Here is a 16,636-nt window from a genome sequence, read left to right on the forward strand (position 1 = left end):
TCATTCCCCACTTCTCAACACTGGTAGCTCCCTTGGTGGCCCTCACCAAGAAGGGAGCGAATCCCAAATTGTGGTCGGAAGAGGTCTCCAAGGCCTTCACTTCTGTTAAGTCTCATTTTGCTAGCGCTCCCATCTTACATCGCCCCGATGTGGATAAGCCATTCCTAATGGAGGTGGATGCCTCATCCGTTGGTGCTGGAGCAGTCCTCTATCAAAAGGACGCTCAAGGTCGGAAGCATCCATGCTTCTTCTTCTCTAAGACCTTCACATCAGCGGAGAGAAATTACTCCATCGGGGATAGGGAGTTGCTAGCAATGAAGTTGGCCTTTTCTGAGTGGAGACATCTTCTGGAAGGTGCACGGTTTCCCTTCCAGGTTTTCACGGACCACAAAAATTTGGTGTATTTACACACAGCCCAGCGGCTGAATTCTCGTCAGGCCAGATGGTCCTTATTTTTCTCCCGATTCCATTTTACTCTGCATTATCTCGCCGGGGAGAAGAATGTTCGTGCCGACGCTCTCTTTCGCTCCCTTATGTCAACTGAGGAGGAGGAGGAGGAAGAGGAGCCTCGGCTTATTGTCCCTTCTGAGAGCCTGAGAACCATCGCGCCGGTTTCGCTAGAGACTGTGCCTCCGGGCAAGACTTTTGTGCCCATTAATTTGCGACCGGAGGTTCTCTCTTGGGCTCATTCGTCCAGGGTGGGTGGACACTTTGGGACAAAAAGGACATCTGAGCTACTGGCGAGGACGTACTGGTGGCCGCATATGGTCCGGGATGTCAGGGATTATATTCTGGCGTGTGTCTCCTGCGCCAAAAATAAATCTCCGCGTCAAAGGCCAGCTGGGTTGCTCTATCCCTTGCCGGTGGCAGATAGGCCCTGGGAGATGGTCGGGATGAACTTTGTCGTGGGTTTACCCAAATCTCACGGCTGTACCATCATTTGGGTCATCACCGATCATTTCTCAAAAATGGTGCATTTGGTGCCGCTACCACGGTTACCTTCTGCACGGGCCTTGGCAGCGTTGTTCATTAAACACATCTTCCGCCTACATGGTATGACTGACAAAATTGTCAGTGACCGGGGTCCCCAGTTTGCATCTCGGTTCTGGAGAGAGCTTTGTCGTCTTCTCAGTATCGAGTTGAATCTCTCTTCCGCTTATCATCCCGAGACGAATGGGTTGGTAGAGAGGGCCAACCAGACCTTGGTCACATACCTGCGACATTTTGTTTCAGCCAGGCAGGATGACTGGGCATCCTTGCTATCATGGGCAGAGTTTGCGCTGAACAACGCTGTAGCCGACTCCACTGGACAAACCCCATTCCTTCTCAACTATGGTCAGCATCCACGGGTACCTGTGCCTATGCCCGTGTCTTCCGCAGACTCCAGGGTGGCAGACTGGGCTGTGGAGGCACGGGATATTTGGGACCGCACTCAGGATGCCATTCGGGCCTCTAAGGAGAGAATGAGGTCCTCCGCCGATGCTCATCGGCGCCCCGCTCCGACCTTTGCTCCTGGCGACTTGGTGTGGCTCTCCGCCCGTAACATCAGGCTGCGAGTTGAGTCCACTAAGTTTGCTCCTCGCTACTTGGGCCCCTTCAAGGTCCTCAAACAGGTTAATCCTGTGGTCTACCGTCTGGCTCTTCCTCCACGCCTTGGTATCACCGACACCTTTCATGTGTCCCTCCTTAAGCCCGTATACATGTCCCGCTTTTCTGAGTCATCTGCCGAGACATTGGGTTCGTCTACGGACGATTTCGAGGTGAACGCTATTTTGGGGTGCAAGGTGGTACGTGGCAAAAAATTTTTTTTGGGTGGACTGGAAGGGTTACGGTCCTGAGGATAGGTCCTGGGAGCCTGCTGAGCACATTCGGGCTCCGCAGCTTATTGCTGCCTTCGAGCGTAGCGGGGCCCAAGGAGGGGGGGCCCTAGGAGGGGGGGTAATGTTAGGAGTCGAGTTTCCTCTGCTGCACAGGGGGAATCTCGATCCGTGTCTGCTGCGGTCTCCCATTCTGCTTCGGCCGCAGTGGGCTCTGCTCAGCGGAGGCGTCGCTCCCAGCGTCTTGCTGGGACTGATTCTGTGCAAAGGGTTACTGCTGCCTTTTCTGGCTCTCCTGTTGTACCCTGCACTGATCTGCGGCGAGCGGGCTTCTCTGGGACTAAGTCCTTATTTGCACACACTGAGCATGCCCAGGGCAAGATCTCCCGTTGGAGATCGAGGGTCACATGCTCAGGTACTGCAGCACATCCCATTGGTCCTTTTGGCAGGTCCTGAAAGGGCAAAACTTCTGTAGCTGTTTCCTGTGCTGCAGCTATATAAACTGCGCATGACCGCACGGCCATGCGCTAGTATTGTCTTGATATTATGTGTGTGTGTAGATGGATGTATGTCGATGGATGAAAGCTCCTAAGTATCCCTCCCTAGAGTTGTTGTCTGCTCGCGGATTATGGTAGCTATCTAGCGCCCGACTAGCCATCTGCACGTAACACACATCACAGCGTCCTGTTGCTGTGCCCGCCAGTACGGCGCCGTGCGCTTCCTCTGCGCTTTCCTTACCCAAGCCTGGGTGGTTAGTGGCGTCCGTCAGTGCGGCACCGCACGCACTCTCGTGCCTATAGATTCTATTTTATAAGTTTCCTTACACACCCAGTTGTGGTGTTGTGCCAGCAAGTGTCTAATCAGACTTCAATCCTGTGTAGGGGTTGAGTTCGCTGACTTCTTGCTCGCGCTCTATGTGCGGTACTGCGGTCCTGTGACGCAACAGGATCGCTTCCTTCACGCAGGGTGAAGTTAAAGGGAACCTGTCACCTGAATTTGGCGGGACTGGTTTTGGGTCATATGGGCGGAGTTTTCGGGTGTTTGATTCACCCTTTCCTTACCCGCTGGCTGCATGCTGGCCGCAATATTGGACTGAAGTTCATTCTCTGTCCTCCGTAGTACATGCCTGCACAGTGTAATCTTGCCTTGTGCAGGCGTGTACTATGGAGGACAGAGAATGAACTTCAATCCAATATTGCAGCCAGCATGCAGTCAGCGGGTAAGGAAAGGGTGAATCAAACACCCGAAAACTCCGCCCATATGACCCAAAACCAGTCCCGCCAAATTCAGGTGACAGGTTCCCTTTAACCCATGTGTGTATACTTAGTACCGCCATATAGTCCGTCTTACTAGCAGCAGGGTCTTTTACCTGCACGGTGGACCTCGGATTGCGAACGCACCTAGTTTCATATCTATACTTGGTGCGTTCCGCCGGTCCTTAACAGTCTCCTATCAAGTCTATACATTTAGTCCATCTCTTTTCTAAACTTAGAATTCCCTTAGAAAAAAATTCTTGATCTTGACCCTCAAAAAAAATCCTCAACAGCGGTTATCACGTCGCTATTGTCATCAAATTTCTTGCCCCGGAGGTGTTCCTTGAGTCGAGGAAAGAGAAAGAAGTCACTGGGGGCTAGATCTGGCCAATGGGGGGGGGGGGTGTTCCACCAGTTCAAAGCCCGCCTCTTGAATGGTAGCCATGGCAACTGCAGCTTTGTGAGCCGGCGCGTTATCTTGGTGAAACAGCACTCCAGCCCGCAGTTTGCCATGCCTTTTCTCCTTGATAGCATCCCACAATCTTCTTATTTGTTCTGCATAGTAGGAGCCCGTAATAGTGGCTCCCTTCTCCAAATAGTCCACCATAATAATTCCTTCATCGTCCCAAAAAACGGACGCCATAACCTTCCCTGCTGAGCTTGACACTTTGAATTTCTTCGGCGTTGGTTCGTCGGCTCGTTTCCACGTCATCGATTGTTGTTTAGTTTCGGGATCAAAGTGGTGGATCCAGGTCTTGGCCATGGTCAAAAAACGTGAAAAAAATTTTTCCTTGTCTGCTTGGAACTTTGAGATTTGATATTGAAATGTCAACTCGTTTCTTCTTTTGCTCGTCGGTTAACATTTTTGGCACCCAACACGCGGAGACCTTTCTCATATGCAATTCTTTTGCAAGGATTCTTTGAATACTGCCATATGAGATCCCTGGGACCTCAGCTACATGCCTGATAGTCACTCTTCGATCTGCCAATACTTCTTCAACTTTTTTCACGTTTTCTTCATTGAGGGATGTGGATGGGCGTCCTTGACGATGTTCATCTTCCGTCGATGTTCTTCCCAGCTTAAATTCCTTGGCCCAGCATGCAACTGTGGAATATGGAGAAGAGTCCCCCAATGTTTCCACCAAGTCGCTGTGTATGTCTTTGGTAGTCATTTTTTTCAAGCAGAGGTATTTGATGACAGCTCTGAGCTCGTTTTTTTCCATTTTGATGTTCACTCCTCGGCAGTTCATATTCAAATGAATGTAGCTCCCGGGAATCGTGGTCTATTTAAGTGATTTTTTTTTCCTGGACTAGTGGGTACCTAAGAGAGAAGAAAACATTTTATTTTAATTTCTGTGTGCAATAGAAATAACCGATCATCATTACTTTTGGATCGCCCCTCGTATTAAATGGCCGTCTCCTAAACGCTCTCCTATAAGAAGGAAGAAACTGTTTAGGGAATCCCTTCCTCCTTTCTCCTGCTTTATTAAGGAGGTCATCAAGAACCTTCCCAAATAGGAACTCACCCTGGCATGGGATTGTACATAATCTTGCTTTAGATTGTGCATCGCCTTTCCATCCCTTTAACCAAAGGGCACGCCGGGCTGCATTGACAAGGCCTGCTGATCTTGCTGCCAGCCGCAAGGAGTCCACTGAAGCATCTGTTAAGAATGCTGTAGCGCTCTTAAAGGAATTTTTTGCAAGATCTTTTCTCTTGCCACTTTACCCTTAATTTGCTGCTCCAGCTGGTCAATCCATACCAATAGTGACCTAGCTGTGCAAGTACCCGATATGGCGGGTTTAAAGGCCCCTGTGTTTGTCTCCCATGATCTTTTAAGAAGAGCTTCAGTCTTGAGGTCCAATGGGTCGAGTAAGATTCCTGCATCCTCCACAGGGAGGGACAATTGTTTTAAGGTGGATGCCACTGCTGCGTCCACTTTTGGCACCTTGGACCAGATCTCTAACTCTTCGTCACTGAAGGGGTAACGCCTTTTTGAAGAGGAGGGAAGGAACCCTTTCCCCTGCTTGTCCCATTCTCTTTTTACAAGATCTTTCACGGCGGAGACCACTGGGAAAGTTCGGCGTTTTTTGTGACCTAGGTCTGCGAACATAATCTCCTGGGCCGATTTAACCTCCTTAGTGCCTGGACAACCCATGGTATTCCTTACTGATTTAATAAGGTTATTTATGCTGTCCAGCGGAAAACATGCTCCGCTCTCATCCTCAGAAGAACCAGATGATGATTCCGAGGTGTTAGAGGACTGGATTAACCCCTCTTCTGACTCTGAACTAGAAGGAAGGGGACAGCTTTTACTCCCATGTTTTTTCTGGGATTTCGAACCTAGAGATTGAATCTCTTGACTAATTATGGCCCTGATGTTAGTGGTGGTTACTGCAGCCTCATCCTTTAGGGTTTGCTGTATGCAATCTTGACACAACCTCTTTGGATATGAATCCGGCAAGGGTTGTATACACAGGGAACATTCTTTATGTTTTGTTTTACTTGTCCTTTTAGCCTATGGGGAGAGGGTAGAGAAGGAAGGGATCAGCTTATAGGTAGAGGATTAAATACACTCACCCAGTGAAGCATTCATTGTACCGGTCTTGGAGGAGGGGACGCTGTGCGGCTTCTAAGTAGATCTGATTCTCTACTCCTTCTTACATGAGTGTCAGACTCCATAACAGGGCGACCACTCTTCTTTCCAGCTGTGAACTTTGCAGTTTTAGCGCTGCTGTCTCTTCCAGCGCTCACCTGCTCCACCGCTGGTGGATGCTCCTCATGCGTTGGGGACGACATTCTGAGCACAATCGCTCTGTGTCCCGGCTCCATTTTAAAAAGGGCGGTGATCTCCGCGCTCTAGGCCGCGAACCGGAAGTGCTTTCACTACTTCCGGTTCAAGCAGGGCCGAGCGCGCTTACCCGGAGACGCTGCCGCCGCCGGCCTCTACAAGTACCGCTCCTGCGTCCTCCTCTCCATAGGCCGGGCTTAGCACCCGGAACGTAATCAGACGAGGGGGGAGGCTGGATACAGTGGCTCCCCGACGCTGCTACTGACGCCGCAGCCCCTGCCACTCACCAGGAGACCGAACAGGCGGGTGCATGGGTCAGGTAAGATGGAGGTGCTCCAACCACCTCGTGCTGCAGGTTATCCAGGGATTTCCGATAGGAGAAGAGGGGGACCACCCTTTTATCTCTGTAGGTTCCCTGTTCCTATGGGCGGATCCCTCTCTCATTGTGGGTGCTGTCGTGGCGAAGGGTAAAAATAAAGTTATGGCTCTAGGAAAAAGGGGAGCAAAAAAAAAAAAAAAAAAAAAAAAAATACTTCCAGGGGCTAAAACCTGCAACTTAATGGAAGTTGCAGAACTACAACTCCCAGCAGACCTTGACCTCTTGAGAGCTACAGGTTGGAGACCACCACTGCACGAGTATGTAAAATAAAATGTCCGTGACCCCTAGAAGATCCTTTATTCCCATTACCTCATCCTGTCCACATCACAGAAAATCTCATTAAAGCCATAAAATGACAAGACAGAAATAGTGCAAAAAGAATAATCTGTTTATTTGTTCACAGTTATACACAAGCAAATCGTCTGACAGTCCTGGACATCCTGGGGTATAGTCTGCTCAGGACTAATGCTCTTTCTGCAGCCTGTCTGTACCTCTGCTTGCAGGATGGGAACCGTAGTCCGCAGGTCAAAATAAAGTAAAAGTAAAAAAAAAAAAAAAAAAAAAAAAAAAAGTGGCAAGAACATGACATGGATTAGACTGAGCAGGGGAGGGGAAAGAAAAAAAATTCATTACTCTTTGCTGGGTCACAGTCTTTGACCACAAAGGATTTTATGGCTTTATAGGAAAGAATGGCAAATGTTTCCCTTCCAGCCACCAAAATCAACACCACTCTGGCTGAACAGGCCAGGTCTGGAATTGCAGTACCTAAATGTGTCAGAGCTGCAAAATCAGACGCCACCTACTGGATAGGGGTGCAGGAAACAATATAGCAATTTAATATAACCCCTTTTCAAATATTTATTATCCATTTTAACAGGAGGCTACATTATTTACTAGTAATGATTACGAGTTCACAACCAATATGGGGCAAGCCTACAAAATTGCAGCCAAACGGGCACTTGCCAATATCTGGCCAATATAAGGAGAATTCATATTTTGCTCCCATATTAGGAGAAATCAGGTAATTGTTTGCATTTTACGACACGCTGCAATTACCCACAATGTAAACTTTATGATCTTACCATTACAAGGAACAAAAGTTCAGATTTGCCCAAAATTTAAAAAAGGTAAAAAAAATAATATTCCAGCAATGATTTGTAGTCAGATTTGGGAGCCAATTTTTCTCTGGGGTTTTCAAGCTATAAACTAGGAACTAGGGTGTAATACAAAGAGTGAAGGCGAGTTAATGCTTAAAAGCAGTTCTCTGCGACCTGTGCACTTCCAATTGCAACTCCCATCATGCTGGGAGTAGTTTTCCAGTAACTGGCACGTTACAGGTCAAGGAGGACTGTCATGAAAGGGTGACTTAGGTGGTCTGATCCGCCAACGTACTGGTGCAACATGTAGTGTATAATTTGAGGTCAGGGTTTTCCCTGTTGTTAAAGTGCAATTATTTATAGACTTATAAAAAAAAAAAAAAAACTGCGAAATTCGTGTTTAGGCCAAAATACAGATTTGTACATGGATGATTATGGCTGTCCCAATGGATGGCAGACTGAAATGATGAAGGAACTGGCGGTGAGCTCTGTATTGGGGCTGTGCAGAAAATTGGGGGACAGATCAGATGAGCCCAGGTAAATGATTGGTCCCTTACGTCATTTGGCATCCAACTAACATATAAGGCCACTTCTAGAAAGCAATGTACTGGACTGAGCTGCCGTATTCCAGCGCCATGTGGGAACAAGACGCTGACGATATGTCCTAAGTTATCAGTTACAGGATGGCTTACGGGCTTCAGGCTGAACCTACTTGGGGGGAGGTCAATACTTAAACAAAAAAAAAGTTTATTTCCAGTATTTAAATGCTCAGGGTGCACCAATGATAAATTTGTTAATCGCTTCAGACTCAGCAAGTACGAATAGTGCCAGTGATCAGAAGGGTTGATGGTCTTTCTGAACCATGTAATGGCTTACATGAAGGGGTTAAATAAAGCAGGAGATGACGTACAGATTCCTTGATCCCCACCAGTTCCAGTGGTTGGCTACTAATGCACTGCAGGAGTAGCACAACAACAAGGAGTGAAGCCAGGAGCCAGAAGGAAGTAACACTGATTGCTCGCCTCCCAACTGTGTTTGTGATGTGTCTGGTTAATCGTAATCCATGATTTGAAGATCCGGCACACGCTGGCTTCCCACGTTACTCGCTGATGAGACCCCGGCCTCAGAGCCCTCTCCCTGGCAGAGCTCGTTTTTCAGGATCTCAGAGAGGCTGCTTATTCCTTCCTCGTCACAATGGCTCTCGCTCTTGTTACGGAACAGCTCGCGGGCACGGATACCAAGAAAACTCTTAGCATTCGGGTACGAGCCAATAGTCAGACGGCCGCTGGGAGGCAACTCCAGCACTTCTCTAATGGCATGGGGCAAGTTAGTAGCTTTCTCTGGAGTGGAGTCTCCGCTACTACTACTGCTGCTGCTTCCACTACTAGACTGAGGGCTTGTGTGCACGATTGCTTTGCTACTGTTACCAACATTCAGTTCTTCCTTATTGAAGTCATCCGGACTGGAAACCTCCGCGTCATCGCTACCAAACCTGCAAAATAAAAGAATGTAAGAACTTAGAGCACCAGTGCAATCCTCCTTCCCAGTCAGCGGAGTTGAAAATATTTTCATAATCTGGGAAAGTTATGAACTGTCCTTGAAATGTCTGTTCCTGATCTAAGGATCTCAGCTTTTAGCCGAGATGAATCTGTGCTGCACTTTATGCACATGCTCAGTAGTGACCTGGGCTGTGGAGTCAGTAAATGAGAAGTCAGCGGTTTGGCTTACCGACATCACGGCTGGAATGGCACACAGTAGAGGAGCCAGTGCAACAGTCAGTTTAATTGCTGTGGGTTCAACACTGAGACCCCCCACCCACAAGCCATGAAAAGTACACATATTCCTTGCACTGGCCGTGTAGAGTAAGGGTGAGTAACCAGACTGATGAAGCTACCTGTCGGAGCATGCTGGGAGTTGTAGGATCACAGCAGCTGATGTAGAGGTAGCCGGACCGAGCACACGAGGTTTGCGTCTCTCCACCTGTGAGGCCCTAATAAGTCATATTGACAGGGTTTGCATTGCTGAATTACTGCAAGCCCTTTAATGTACCCATTATGTTATCTCACCAAGTACCGAAATCCTCCTACAATTTTTTGGACGACGTCTACAGATCACAATCGAGAGTGGCAAACCCAAAGAAGGGGTTCATCTTTGCAGACCCTTTCTCCTTTTTTTTCCTATAAAGGCATCTAATTGGGGCTAGAATAATTTTTGTAATTGGATTTGATTCAAAATTTTGTGCCGTTTGCCTTCTACAGTTTTGGAGATACTTTGGCCACTGTTGACTGGAGAATGAGACAACAGAGAATCTGTCACTATGATGAAGAGTTGCTTACGTGTCTTTCTGTGTGACAACAAATCACATCATAAAATGTGCAGGGAAACGTGCTATTACGATCACTGTCCAACTCTAGCGGCTCACTGACAGATTCTCAGCTTAATCATTCGGCATCCAGTAATGGCCAGTGCAACATGGGCTATAGAAGAGATTGAAGTTTTTTCTTTTTTCTTTATAAAATCCAATTACAACAATGAATTTAAAGTATTAAAAGAGTAAAGCTTGCTCATCTTTGGGAAAAATCAATCTTTTTAACCATCTCACCTCTCCTCCGCAACCTCTGCAGTTTCAGCTTTTTCTTCCTTTCGGTTCTTTAACAAGCCCTCCTTCTCGAGCTGGCTATACAGGCTGAGGATCTCCACTTCGAAGACCTGACTTATCCTTTTCTGAGCGTTGTACTTGCTCTGTGCCGCCTTGAGCTGCGCACTTAATACACAGACAGGACATTAATAAAAGGCCTTGGAGTTTCCTTTCCACAGGAAGACTTGTATGATGTCACTTGGTGAATACCTCTGCTTCTGTTTCACATCTTCAAGGAATCTCTTCTGCTCCTGGAACAGCAGCTCCTTTTTGGCCAGCTGCGCCTCCAGCTCCGCGATCTTCTTCTGGATGCTCTCTAGTCTCTGACTCTGCTGCACCCCCAGACAGCGGGCTTTCTCCAGATCCTTTTTAAAAGACCCCTGCAGCATCTCCACTTCCTAAAGAAACAAAAAGCAACATCTGAGTAAAATCAATAGTCATTGCTGCAAAAGTATTGCACTGCAGCATCCAGACTCGCATCTGCTCGCACCTTATCAGCATTGGTGTTTTTGTGCTGAAGTTGCTCCACATAAAGCTCATTCACCTCCCCGAGAATCAACAGCTGCCGGTTCAGAAACTCCATCTGATGCTGTAAGGACTCACTATTTGAAAGCTGCAGATAAAAGTAAAAAAACTAGTAAATTTTGATTTTAGCAAAACTATGCCACACTCCCTCACTACGTGGCTGGACCAAGACTCACTGACCCCATGGGCCTGTAGAAGGGGCTATCCCCAGACGACCCCAGCCACCTAATGGGACCTTACACTTACCTGCCTAGGACTCATACCTATACCCAGGAGGTTTCTCCTGCCTTCCAGCCAATCCATTTATCCATATACCACAGCTTGGTCATTGTGCTCTGTTTGTAGAGCCGAGCTCCAATTGTGGTGGTTTTACCCCTTAAATGCCACGTTCAATCTCTGACAGTGGGATTCGTAACGCATCGTCTGGAAAGCACAGTGTCATACAACAGGGTTGCAGGGTACCAGTAGGATGACATGGGAAGCTGGGGTCTGTTGTGGTCCTCTATGACTGCCGTGCTTGCACACAAGCTGGGTTTTACTGGAGACAATCAAATCCCCTATATTGCAATATCGGGGAATATAAAGCAAGCGATCAGACAACTGCAGGAATAAAAAATAAAAATGTTCCCCTTTTTACTTTTTGTTGCCAGAATCAGTTGTCACCGCACTATTACCCCAGGAGCAACAGCGTAGGTATATCTGTAATTTTCTGCAATATTCAATTAAGAGATTCATGCAAATTTGGTCTTCCTACTGAACTCACTTAGAAAAATTTGCAACAAACAGAGTCCAGACAAATTGAACAAGCCGCGGATTTAACCATCACCACAGCTAGTCAATTTCCATAGATTTGTATAACTCATCCACTTTTCTACTCCTGTCTTTCATTAAGTATTTTGAGTCTGGACAGAGAACCGGCAGCATTTCTGTACTGAGAAAATCACAGCCTAGGAGTTTACGGTCTATGGGCTCGCTCTCACTTGAAATTAAATTGAATGAATGCAATCCGATTAAAAATTGGATTGCATTTAGACCAATTTAACCCTATGATTCTCCATGAACAGAAAAAATAGAAGTGCACTCACCAGTCCTTATAAGTTTTGAGCCTTTATTGAAAATGCATGCAGGTAAATTTAACCCCTTTACCCCCAAGGGTGGTTTGCACGTCAATGACCAGGCCAATTTTTACAACTCTGACCACTGTCCCTTTATGAGGTTATAACTCTGAAACGCTTCAACGGATCCTGGTGATTCTGACATTGTTTTCTCGTGACATATTGTACTTCATGATAGTGGTAAAATTTCTTTGATAGTACCTGCGTTTATTTGTGAAAAAAACGGAAATTTGGCGAAAATTTTGAAAATTTCGCAATTTTCAAACTTTGAATTTTTATGCAATTAAATCACAGATATGTCACACAAAATACTTAATAAGTAACATTTCCCACATGTCTCCTTTACATCAGCATAATTTTGGAACCAATTTTTTTTTTGTTAGGGAGTTAAGGGTTAAAAGTTGACCAGCAATTTCTCATTTTTACAACACCATTTTTTTTTAGGGACCACGTCTCATTTGAAGTCATTTTGAGGGGTCTATATGATAGAAAATGCCCAAGTGTGACACCATTCTAAAAACTGCACCCCTCAAGGTGCTCAAAACCACATTCAAGAAGTTTATTAACCCTTCAGGTGTTTAATAGGAATTTTTGGAATGTTTAAATAAAAATGAACATTTAACTTTTTTTACACAAAAAAATTTACTTCAGCTCCAATTTGTTTTATTTTACCAAGGGTAACAGGAGAAATTGGACCCAAAAAGTTGTTGTCCAATTTGTCCTGAGTACGCTGATACCCCATATGTGGCAGTAAACCACTGTTTGGGCGCATGGGAGAGCTCGGAAGGGAAGGAGCGCTATTTGACTTTTCAATGCAAAATTGACAGGAATTGAGATGGGACGCCATGTTGCGTTTGGAGAGCCACTGATGTGCCTAAACATTGAAACCCCCCACAAGTGACACCATTTTGGAAAGTAGACCCCCTAAGGAACTTATCTGGATGTGTGGTGAGCACTTTGACCCACCAAGGGCTTCACAGAAGTTTATAATGCAGAGCCATAAAAATAAAACAATTTTTTTCCCACAAAAATTATTTTTTAGCCCCCAGTTTTGTATTTTCCCTAGGGTAACAGGAGAAATTGGACCCCAAAAGTTGTTGTCCAATTTGTCCTGAGTACGCTGATACCCCATATGTGGGGGGGAACCACCGTTTGGGCGCATGGGAGGGCTCGGAAGGGAAGGAGCGCCATTTGGAATGCAGACTTAGATGGAATGGTCTGCAGGCGTCACATTGCGTTTGCAGAGCCCCTAATGTACCTAAACAGTAGAAACCCCCCACAAGTGACACCATTTTGGAAAGTAGACCCCCTAAGGAACTCATCTTGATGTGTTGTGAGAGCTTTGAACCCCCAAGTATTTCACTACAGTTTATAACGCAGAGCCATGCAAATAAAAAATATTTTTTTTTTCCCACAAAAATTATTTTTTAGCCCCCAGTTTTGTATTTTCCCAAGGGTAACAGGAGAAATTGGTCCACAAAAGTTGTTGTCCAATTTGTCCTGAGTACGCTGATACCCCATATGTTGGGGTAAACCCCTGTTTGGGCACACAGGAGAGCTCGGAAGGGAAGGAGCACTGTTTTACTTTTTCAACGCAGAATTGGCTGGAATGGAGATCGGACGCCATGTCGTGTTTGGAGAGCCCCTGATGTGCCGAAACAGTGGAAACCCCCCAATTATAACTGAAACCCTAATCTAAACACACCCCTAACCCTAATTCCAACGGTAACCCTAACCACACCTCTAACCCTGACACACCCCTAACCCTAATCCCAACCCTATTCCCAACTGTAAATGTAATCTAAACCCTAACCCTAACTTTAGCCCCAACCCTAACTTTAGCCCCAACCCTAACTTTAGCCCCAACCCTAACTTTAGCCCCAACCCTAACTTTAGCCCCAACCCTAACTTTAGCCCCAACCCTAACTTTAGCCCCAACCCTAACCCTAGCCCTAACCCTAACCCTAGCCCTAACCCTAGCGGGAAAATGGAAATAAATACATTTTTTTTTATTTTTCCATAACTAAGGGGGTGATGAAGGGGGGTTTGATTTACTTTTATAGCGAGTTTTTTAGCGGATTTTTATGATTGGCAGCCGTCACACACTGAAAGACCCTTTTTATTGCAAAAAATATTTTTTGCAATACCACATTTTGAGAGCTATAATTTTTCCATATTTTGGTCCACAGAGTCATGTGAGGTCTTGTTTTTTGCGGGACGAGTTGACGTTTTTATTGAAAACATTTTTGGGCACGTGACATTTTTTGATCGCTTTTTATTCCGATTTTTGTGAGGAAGAATGACCAAAAGCCAGCTATTCATGAATTTCTATTGGGGGAGGCGTTTATACCGTTCCGCGTTTGGTAAAATTGATAAATCAGTTTTATTCTTCGGGTCAGTACGATTACAGCGATACCTCATTTATATCATTTTTTTATGGTTTGGCGCTTTTATACGATAAAAACTATTTTACAGAAAAAATAATTATTTTTGCATCGCTTTATTCTCAGGACTATAACTTTTTTATTTTTTTGCTGATTATGCTCTATGGCGGCTCTTTTTTTGCGGGACAATATGACGCTTTCAGCGGTACCATGGTTATTTATATCTGTCCTTTTGATCGCGTGTTATTCCACTTTTTGTTCGGCGGTATGATAAAGCGTTGTTTTTTGCCTCTTTTTTTTTCTTACGGTGTTTACTGAAGGGGTTAACTAGTGGGACAGTTTTATAGGTCGGGTCGTTACGGACGCGGCGATACTAAATATGTGTACTTTTGTTTTTTTTTTTTTTATTTAGATGAAGAAATGTATTTATGGGAATAATATTTTTTTTTTTTTTTCATTATTTTGGAATATTTTTTTTTATTTTTTTTACACATTTGGAAATTTTTTTTTTTTACTTTTTTACTTTGTCCCAGGGGGGGACATCACAGATCAGTGATCTGACAGTTTGCACAGCACTCTGTCAGATCACTGATCTGACATGCAGCGCTGCAGGCTTCACAGTGCCTGCTCTGAGCAGGCTCTGTGAAGCCACCTCCCTCCCTGCAGGACCCGGATCCGCGGCCATCTTGGATCCGGGGCTGGAGGGAGGTGAGACCCTCGCAGCAACGCGATCACATCGCGTTGCTCCGGGGGTCTCAGGGAAGCCCGCAGGGAGCCCCCTCCCTGCGCGGTGCTTCCCTGCACCGCCGGCACATCGCGATCATCTTTGATCGCGGTGTGCCAGGGGTTAATGTGCCGGGGGCGGTCCGTGACCGCTCCTGGCACATAGTGCCGGATGTCAGCAGCGATAAGCAGCTGACACCCGGCCGCGCTCCCCCCGTGAGCGCGGCCGATCGGCTATGACGTACTATCCCGTCCAGGGTCAGATAAGCCCAGGGCACCTCGACGGGATAGTACGTCTAAGGTCACAGAGGGGTTAAGGGAGAACGTGGAATGGACGGCCGTTTCATGCTGCTGCACTTCTACGGGTCCGAATTTGGACCCGTAGAAGTGCAGCAGCACGAAACGGCCGTCGTCCGTCCATTCCACGTTCTCCCTTAAAATTTACCTGCATGCATTTTCAATAAAGGCTCATAACTTATAAGGACTGGTGAGTGCACTTCTGTTTTTTCTGTTCATGGATGTTCGTATTTGAATCTTTATGGTGCACCCGAATGTCCGTTTTGGTGTCTCACGGACTCTGCAGCGGCACATAGCAGTAGGCATTCCGGGGAAGTACAGGCAGCGGTGCCGTGTTATTTTTTCTTGCTACACTAACCCTATGATTATGTTCACAATTGCATTTTCCTTTTCTGCTTTGATTGGACAGGGGAATTAAAAAACAAAAACGGAACATGATGAATTCAGATCACACGCACCCATACAAGTCTATCACACTTAACTCCGCTATAACCTGAGTGCAGTGCGATTCCCACCGACGCCAACAGCAGAGGAGATGGACAAATTACTTACCCCATCTCCTCTGCAGCTGTGCTGTGCTCCTCTCACGCGAGGCAATCTGAGCACATAGCACTGACATTCGGCTCCGGCTCACAGCAGAGCTTGAGCTAAGTAATTCGCATAGCTCATCGGATGCAATTTGCTAGTGGGACCCCAGCCTGCAGATGGGCACACAAGCATTTTAAAAGAAATGGATCCTCACCTTCTGAGACACCTGGCTGAGCCTCAGCTCCGTGTTGCACACCTTGTTGTTGGATAGCTTCAGCTCAGACCGCAGGTTCGCTATCGTACTGCGGCTATCCTCCAGCTTAGTCTAAAAACGCAGAGGCAACAATTAGTAAATGAGGCAAATGCAAGTGAAGGCTAACTGGAAGCTGGTCACTTATCGCAGGCAGCCAAGACATCAAGATGGCATATGCCAACTTGAAAGTCTCTCTTTTGGGGTCTGACCTGCAGCTCCTGACTCTGATTGTAAAACTCCTCCCGGTCGTGTTGGAGTTGTCGGATCTGGCTGTGAAGCTGAGTGAGCACAGTGTCCTTCTCGTCCTGCAGCCTGTTGTAACGCACCTGCTCTTGGATAAGGCTTTGCCTTGCAGTCTGTATGTCTGCGTCTTGCATCTTTAACTGGGTTTTCTAGAAAAAGAAAAATTGAAGATGCACAGTAGTAGAATGATTACAATTATTGAGAGCAAGGAATGCGCAGGCTGCCCGTGGTGGTACTGAGCAAGGGGCGTGCTCAGCATGGAAAATGCCTATTACGCTACACTATCTTTTCAGCCCCTTTCCATCAGACTAAATGATGTCCACTCACCATAGCAGCATTCTGTTCCTCAAGGGCGGTCACTTTGATCACCTTGCGCAGCAGCCGTCTATTGCGCAGGGCGTGTTGCTGTCTCTTAAATCGCTCGTACAAAAGCTGGTTATGAAGAAGCACCAACTGGTTCCTCAAGATGTGGATCTCATCAGTGGGGGGTGAACCTGACAGATCAAAACAATCACATCTGAGACTGCAGGTTTGCAGAGTGGTGGAATTTATGGGGCAACAGCTTTGGAAGTCCTTTGGTGACTAATAAGTGTAG

The 16,636-nt window shown here is 46.4% G+C and overlaps 1 protein-coding gene across 1 annotated transcript in view; it reads right to left on the reverse strand.

Annotated features, from left to right (window-relative positions):
- Positions 1–6,605: 6,605 nt before the first annotated feature.
- Positions 6,606–16,636, reverse strand: part of TSC1 (TSC complex subunit 1) — a 39,511-nt gene continuing 29,480 nt past the window's right edge. Inside the window, exons 16-22 of the mRNA XM_069747590.1 lie at positions 16,369–16,535; positions 16,008–16,190; positions 15,760–15,870; positions 10,464–10,586; positions 10,184–10,371; positions 9,938–10,099; positions 6,606–8,827 (exon numbers count right to left, since the gene is read on the reverse strand). Of these exons, the coding sequence (XP_069603691.1) occupies positions 8,386–8,827; positions 9,938–10,099; positions 10,184–10,371; positions 10,464–10,586; positions 15,760–15,870; positions 16,008–16,190; positions 16,369–16,535 (1,376 nt within the window). The 3' untranslated portion in view covers positions 6,606–8,385. The remainder of the gene's footprint in view (positions 8,828–9,937; positions 10,100–10,183; positions 10,372–10,463; positions 10,587–15,759; positions 15,871–16,007; positions 16,191–16,368; positions 16,536–16,636) is intronic.

Source organism: Ranitomeya imitator, chromosome 2 (assembly GCF_032444005.1).
Source record: "Ranitomeya imitator isolate aRanImi1 chromosome 2, aRanImi1.pri, whole genome shotgun sequence".
In the NCBI taxonomy this organism is placed as follows: Eukaryota; Metazoa; Chordata; class Amphibia; order Anura; family Dendrobatidae; genus Ranitomeya; species Ranitomeya imitator.